Raw genomic sequence first — 8,280 nt, 5'->3', positions numbered from 1 at the left:
ATTTAGAAAGATGGTAATGATGACCCTGTATGTGAGACAGCAAAAGAGACACAGATGTGTAGAGCAGACTTTTGGACTCTGAGGGAGAGGGTGGGATGATTCGGGAGGATGGCATTGAAACATGTATACTATCATGTAAGAAACAAATCGCTAGTCTATGTACGATGCAGGATGCAGGATCCTTGGGGCTGGTGCACAGGGATGATCCAGAGGGATGATGTGGGGTGGGAGATAGGAGGGGGGTTCATGTTTGGGAGCTCATGTACACCCGTGGCGGATTCATGTCAATGTATGCCAAAACCAATACAGTATTGCAAACTAAAATAAAGCAAAAATAAAAATTTTAAATTAAAAAAAAAGAGAGGAAAAAAAAAAAAGAAAGTCAGAACTATAGAAGTTATTAAGGTAAAAAATACTGTATTTTGTGTGAATGTGACGAGAACTCTCCTGCACAGTGAAGTATATTGCTGCAACTTCTTTCCTGAGCATGTATCCAAGAGAAAGCCTCAAGCAATTTCCTTTTTGCGTTTTTCTTGCTCCAGTTTTTCAATCTCCAGAGACAATTTATGTAACTCCAGGGCCACCTTTACCTCCCAGGCATTCGGGAGACACTTTAGGAGTTTTTGGCCTTTCAAGACTGCCTCACAAAGTTCAACAGGTACCTGAAAGAGGAAACAAAAAGAATGATTTCAGAAAGTTTCCTCATCCTTGTAAAGGGTGTGCTTCTTCAGGAGGTCTTATGGCATAAGGAAGACTGGAAAATGAAGAACAACCCCAGGACTGATGATGGATAGGAAACTCCAGAAAAATACTTTGGATCCTAGAAAAATATTTCCCTGAGAGATCAGTCTGTGTCTGTTCTTAGATAAATCAGCATCAGTGCCAAGCATAGAGGAAGTATAAGCAAAAAGGAAATCCCCCCAAAAAACAACTAGCATGTCACTTCTGCTGACCAACCAGAAATGGAGCAAAACCACATAATTTATTGGAGGAAATACCAAAGGCTAGATATATGGTCAATAAGACTCTTGTTCACACACCTGAGATGACCTACTGTAAGGTGGAAAGAGCCAATAGACACCTTATAAATTCACCCACCCCCACAACTGAAATAGACCTTTAGGGCATATTATTTCTTTTTCTATTTTAAGAACCATCCCATTTCCCTTTAATTTATTTTGAGGTGTCATATGACATAAAATTCATTGGCTGTTACTCACCTTCTCACACTTGGGCACGTCCGGACTCCAAGATTTGTTCTCTGAGCAAAAGATGTTCTGGGAACCAACCATCCTATAGCCAGGGTTACACCTGATGGTGACGGTTTCAGGGGTGACATATTGATCCTTCTCCACAGACAGCTTTCCATTTGATATTTCTGGTTTTTGGCATACAGCTGTAATCAAGACACATTTTCTTAGCTTTGTGGCTATCTTAAATACAAAACATTTTAACACCAATAATATCATTTTAAAAGGATAAAAATATTGCTGAATTCTACCTTTCTTTTCTACGCTACTGATACACTACTACTATTACTACTTCTACCAACACTGGCAAGTATTTATGGAGATCTGGCTGGAATCACCTATGTGCAAAGACAATATATACATCACTTAATGTAAGCTTTCAGCAACTCTGTGAGGGAGGCCCTATGGTTATCTCCACCTTAGAGACGAGGCAACTGAGACACAGGGAAGTTAAATGCCTTGCCCCACATCACAGAATTGCAGTGGCAGAGAAAAAGTGAGAGCCTAGGGTTTGTTCTGAGCTGTTAACTTCTGCCCTATGGGACTTCTCTTTTGCCTCAGTTTCCTCTTGTGTAAAAAAAAAATAGCACCAGTAACTCAGCTCCTGGAGTTATTATGAGTGAAATGATTTAAATAACCTTTAGGAACATTTTCCTTATTCTGCCATAATAGTCACTTACCCAATAAGGAGGTCAACCCCATCAGTCAACTCTCCCATGAAAAGTTCTGGCCTCTATAAGAATTTGAGGGTGCCATTTATTGGATATGTGGGAAATAAACCACAGTGGACCTCACTCAGGCTCAAGCACATGCTCATGACAACTCTACCTCTGGCTGGGAGGACACATTCTCTCAGAGTCACTTCTGAATTACTCCACAGTAGCTCTATCTCTTAGTGCTATAAGAGAACCTAGATTACCTTTACATTGAGGAGCCGGTGGTGACCAATTGATAAATGTGCAGGAGATTCTAGCCTCTCCAACAAGAGTATATCCTTCCTGACATTCATACTCAACCACATCAGTTCCAAATATTTCTCTTTCAATATATGTAAAGTGTCCATGTTTAACTTCAGGTGGTGCACTACAACCTTCAATGGTGAGAGAAGAGGATTTTGTTGTTGTTTAAACAAAGCAGCACATTAAACAAAGCAGCATTCAACTAAATTGATCTATTGAAAGACTTTCATCCTTCCCAATCAATTTCATTGCCCATAAGATAATTGGAATAATTCACAAAGAAGGAATGTGGTGGTTGGGTTGTGGTTTAGTCGCTAAGTCGTGTCCAACTCTTGTGACTTCATGCACTGTAGCCTGCCAGGCTTCTCTGTCCATGGAATTCTCCAGGCAAGAATACTATTTGGGTTTCCATTTCCTTCTCCAGGGGATCTTCCCAACCCAAGGATCGAACCCGGGTCTCCAGCATTGCAGGCAGATTCTTTACCAACTGAGCTATGGAGGAAGCACCAAAGAAGGATTGTGCTCCTCTATTACCATGTGTCTGGAAATTAAGGAAAGGAGGTATGTATAAGGGTATCTGAGGGAAAGAGAACTGATCCTCACCTCATATACAACTATTTTTTTTTCAATAAGTTTAAATATTTAGCAAAATGTGTATAAGCATTTACTATAAAATGTCACACAGTACTTGAAGCATTTAACAAACATTAACTCATCTAATTCTCCCAAACAACCCTATGAGGTAGGCATTATTATTATTTTCATTTCATAGATGAGGAAACACAGAGAAGTACAGTAACTTTCCCAAGGTCACACAAGGGAGGGACTCAGTCAGTGCAGTTTTGCTCCACGCAGACCATGGTCTTGGAAATACACTGCCCTCAGCAAAGAGAATGGGCTACTTGGGGACAGTGGAAGACTTTCAGTAATTAAAGTTTAGAGTCAGTCTTTTTTTTTTTTCTTTTTAACTAAAGTTACTAAAGAAACATCTGTGATCGATCAAGAGACATTGTTCTGTGAAAACGTGTAGGGACTGTGCAAATCCAGAATACCTTACCACCTCTGAACCCATCAATCCCAAGAGTATTTTGTGTTTCTGCACCTTTTATAGAAGAGAATGTTAGAAAATGTGTTCTGAAATTACTTTGATAATGAAATAAGCATTAATCCATACAAAGACATTATATCAAATTTAACAAAGCCTTGGAGGATTTAGTTAATAATTTTAAAGTATTGGTAAATACACATCATTTTAAGAAACAGATGTTAGGTTTATTGGTACTTGGAAAGCTTTCATAATTTTGTGTCTTCTATAAATAAAAGATTAAAGCCATAGAGTAAACTTCGGTTCACTGAATTTTCTAGAGCACCTCACAGAAATCAGAGAAATATTTCACTTACCAGATTTATTGTAAAAGGATATAACACAGGAACAGCCATACGGAAGAGATGCAAAGGGCAAAGTGTGTGAAAGGGGCACAGAGCTTCCATGCCATCTCCAGAAATGCCAGTTTTCCCTGCACCCCTACATATTCACCAACCAGAAGCTCTCTAAGTCCCATGTTTTGGGGGTTTTATGGAGGCTTTATCACATAGGCATGGCTAATAAAAACATTGGTCATTAGCCATTGATTCAGCCTCCAGCCCCTGCCTCCTCACCAGAAGCTGAAGGTAAGACTGATAATTCCAACCCTCTAATCATATGATTAGCAACCAGTGCCCATCTTTGGGCTTACTCATGATTCAGTGGTCAAGAATTTGCTTGCTATGCAGGAGACACAGGAGACATGGGTTCGATTCCTGGGTCAGGAAGACCCCCTGGAGGAGAGCATGGCAACCACTCCCGTATTCCTGCCTAGAGAAACCCAGGAAAAGAGGAGCCTTGCGGGCTACAATCCAAAGAGTCAAACACGACTGAAGCGACTTGAGCACCCATCTTTAGTTGGGGTTCCGAAATTAGTTCCTTAGACAACTTTCTCATCATCTTTACTTAGGATATCATCAGAATGTTGGGAGCTGTGAGCCAGGAACCATGGACAAAAAACAAATACACATTTTCTGAATGACCAAATGACCCAAAAATATTTTTTTTCTTTCAAATCACATTATCACATTTGTGAATGTACCTGACCAACTCTGGCACACAGCAATCTTTGGTTTCTCTGAACTACATTTCTTATTAGCAATAATAGGTGTATCTATCTATGTCTTAAGCACTGTGTTAAGCACTTCACTTACAACATTCCATTTAATTAAAAAAAAAAACAAAAACAAAAAAATCTTACTTGAGTGTCATTGTCAACCTCATTTACAGAAGAAGGAACAGACTAATCTAATCAATAAAGTATAAATAGAAAGATTAAGAAAATAAATCACACAATGAAGTACAAGTCTTCAAATCTGTTAAAGGCATTCTATTTTCTGTCTCACTGGTTTGGCAGTTATATTGTGGGGTATGTGTGTGTGCATATCTGAGCTGACAGTTAGATAAGTAGATGGACAGATCTTTATTTTCCTTTTGCATCTTGAGGGCAGGGAGCACATTTCATACCTCTCCACACTACAGACACTTAGAATGTTCTTCTGAGAGAGGCAGTTCCCAAACAGATATTTGTGAGAAGGCGATGTTACCTATACAGGAAGTCTAGAGCTCAAGTATAGCCCTTCCTGATGCTCACGTGAAATAAATTTTTATTAACACAATAGACATAAGACTGTTGCACTAAACTCCATGGAGAATATTAAGGAGAACATTGGAGCCTCGTTAAAATAGTGAGGATGGCATATAAATAATTAAGTCAAAATAGCAGGCAGAGTATGGCATTTGTCAAAAGAAAGCAGAAAATATGTATTATAAGAAGAGGGAGAGAGAATCCCATGCATTAAATATGGCAGGAAAATGCCTCCTAGGGGCAGGACTTGGAATTGGATAGTTAGCTGCATTGATGAGGCATTTTATATTGAGTGGGAATTATGTTAGCAACAATGAGAGGGAGCAAATCACATGGGAATCTTTATGGTTGGTTAATAGTCTAGTTTGACTAGAGTAACACATAGGGGAGAAGTGTGAGACATAAGCTATGAAGCTGGGATCAGATTATGACAGGTTTTAAACAATAGGCTGGGTTAAAGGCATAATTCCATAAACAATGGACGAATTAAGGAAATGAAAAGGAAGGAGTTTATTCAAAAGATATATGAATAGCTCACAAGACTTCTTGACCAATGATATATGGCCTTTCTTTACTGACTTACCCAATAGAAATAGAAATTCAAAGATGAACGTGGAAGGTTGGTAGAATAAATACACCACACGCAGAGACACACACACACATACACGAAAGAGAATCTATTATTTGCTAAATAAGTTAAAAAAAATCATCAGGTCCAATTCCTAGCCAAACACTTGAAGAAATTTATAATCCTATATTGACTTTTTTAGCCTTCTCTCAATTATTTTCATCTTTTTGTGGAAGAAGCCTCCAAAATAATGATACCACCATATCCTCTTTAGAAACTAACTTAGACAAAAGAAAAATCATATAAGGAAAAAAAATCTATACATTAAAAGAAACTCAAGAGGAGTATGAATCAATTGTGATGTGTAGACCTTACTTGGATTCTAATTTGAATAAATAAAGTTACAAAAACATTTATAAATAAGGCAATCAGGAAAATTTGAAAACTAGATACTTGATATTATGTAATTATTACTTAATTTTACATATGATAATGGTTTATCATAGCTTTTAAGAAAGAATGCCTATCTTTTAGAGATACATGCTAAAATATTCAGAAGTAATATCCAAGATTTCCATCTAAATAGCTTAGACTGGGCAAAATGGATGTGGATATGGTTAAAACAAGAATGGTCACGAGTTGATAATTGCTGAATCTGAGTAATAAGTATTTGAAGCTTTGTACATATTTTAAGTTATCAATAGGAAAAAAGAAATCACATTTTCTGATTAAAAAAATCACCTTTAATGCACAGATTGTATTTATATAAAGCACAACTAAATGCTCTAGTCACATTTCTCCATAGAGTCCTACGGGTGCTATCAAATCTTTTCAATGCTGATTAATTTATAAACATTACCAAACTGCAAAAAATAAAACTTTATATATATAAAATGTCATTTACAGAGAGCTTTTTAACATATAACTTATGACTTAAGATTCTAGTTAATTTTCTCAGAATTTGTGGTAAAAGTTACAATTTCAAATTTACTTAAGAGATGGTAATAACATGCCAATGGATTAGAAAAAAAAATTATCTCTGAAGGTAATAAACTAATTTAAAAATTAAGAAATTACAAGCATTTGTGAGTTCATATTTATGTATAATTATGAAAGTAATGTTATTTGCAGTTTATTCTTTTTTTTAATTGAAACATAATCGACCTCAATATTATGTTCAATCTAGGTGTACAACACATTTATTTACCTCATAAAATGCATGCATGTTCTATTGCTCAGTCATGTCCAACCCTTTGTGACTCCATGGACTATAGTTCACTAGGCTCCTCTGTCCATGGGATTTCCCAGGCAAGAATGCTGGAGTGGGTTGCCATTTCCTTCTCCAGGGGATCTTCCCAACCCTGGGATGGAACTTGCATCTTCTGCATTGCAGGCAGATTCTTTACCATATGAACCAGCAGGGAAGCCCTTTATAAATGCTCACCATGATAATCTAGTTACCATCTGTCATCATACAAGGCGATTACAATACTGTTGACCATGTTCCCCCTTCTGTTCATTTTATTCCCACAATTCATTATCTGTTTACTAGAGCAGACCCCTGGGAATTCATACAAAACAGCTGTTTCTCTAATAATAATAATAATAATATAAATATAAAAGTACTAAAAAAACATTTTGAAAATATTTGGGAATTCAGTTGTTCCATTAATAAAATAGAAGTTAATAAACAATTTATTATAACATTGGTAAAGCAATTTGTTAACTGAAATTGACATTAGTAAAACAAGTTATTATACCTCCCACAAAGTAATATAAAACATTTCAATTTGATCATACTTTTAAAATTCCTAATATGGAATGAATATATTTGCAATTGATTGGTTTAACTACCTTCTTGCCATTAACTGAACACTTTTCTAATCGCTTTTCTGGGACCTGAGAATCCGCAGCTATTTTACTCACCTTGTAAGCTGTCCGGGCAGAGGAGCACGGTCAGAATCCCATGGAGGTACAGAACTGGGGACTTCCTCCCTGACACAGGCTTCATGGTAAGTGTTGACAATTGTGACCAATGGAAGCTCAAAGATCACAGGTTGCACCTGAAAATATATGGAAGGAAGAGAGTGAGTTAGCAGCAGCACTCTCCAAATGAGTTCAGCTGCACCATAGTCAGCAAAACCCCAGCGTAAAAAGAAATACAGGTCAAAACTCTGAACTGAGAGCTTCTTTCTCCTCAGTTAGGAAGAAACTGGGTGGAACAGGGCAGAATTAGGACTTTTGCAATCAACTGAGTCAAAGGGCATGAGAAAACTCAATATTATCATCAAGATCTGATACCACAAGCAAGTGGGACTTCTGAGAGTATTTAGAACTCTGAGAGTATTTAGAAACCGTAACTCCAATCTTTATTTATTTATTTATTTATTTTTTGTGCTAGGACTGGATATTGCTCTCTTGAAATGTAAATGATTAATTTCTGAGCGACAAGATAAATAAGGGGTTTTTTTGTTTGTTTGTTTTGTTTCTAAGGCACTTTTGTTCAGAGTGGAATTCTCCACAATTCTCAAAGCAAAACTTGAGTTAGTTCAAGCTGAGCATTAAGTCCAGTGGAGCTTGGGTACTAGTGTGAGAGGAAGCCATTCCTGAAAAGCACTAACTATTAGGAAAAGTTGTGACTTTGATTATTAGTTTGGACTGCCAATAGTAATATGAAATTTTAAAAAACAGAACCTCTTGGAGAAAGTTGCTTCCTTCCTGAAGTTCTAAAGCCCAGTGAGGAAAGACAAGCATGAAAAGACTCAGGAATATAAATGGGTTTGAAAATATCACTCTTCCAAAGGAAGGTAATGCCAAAAAATGCTCAAACT

At 37.0% G+C, this 8,280-nt stretch overlaps 1 protein-coding gene across 1 annotated transcript; it reads right to left on the bottom strand.

Moving 5' to 3' along the window:
* On the bottom strand, positions 394-7,816 carry LOC102170043 (apolipoprotein R). Its single transcript, XM_005701609.3, has 5 exons — positions 7,751-7,816; positions 7,376-7,512; positions 2,170-2,340; positions 1,221-1,396; positions 394-662 (listed from the first exon to the last, which is right to left on the bottom strand). Exons 2-5 carry the CDS (start codon positions 7,458-7,460, stop codon positions 507-509), a joined length of 588 nt encoding a protein of 195 aa, XP_005701666.2. The 5' UTR covers positions 7,461-7,512; positions 7,751-7,816; the 3' UTR covers positions 394-506.

This window comes from Capra hircus, chromosome 16 (assembly GCF_001704415.2).
Source record: "Capra hircus breed San Clemente chromosome 16, ASM170441v1, whole genome shotgun sequence".
NCBI classification, from domain to species: domain Eukaryota; kingdom Metazoa; phylum Chordata; class Mammalia; order Artiodactyla; family Bovidae; genus Capra; species Capra hircus.
The sequence above is the reverse complement of the archived record's forward strand: the minus strand, read 5'-3'. Positions and strand labels throughout refer to the sequence as shown.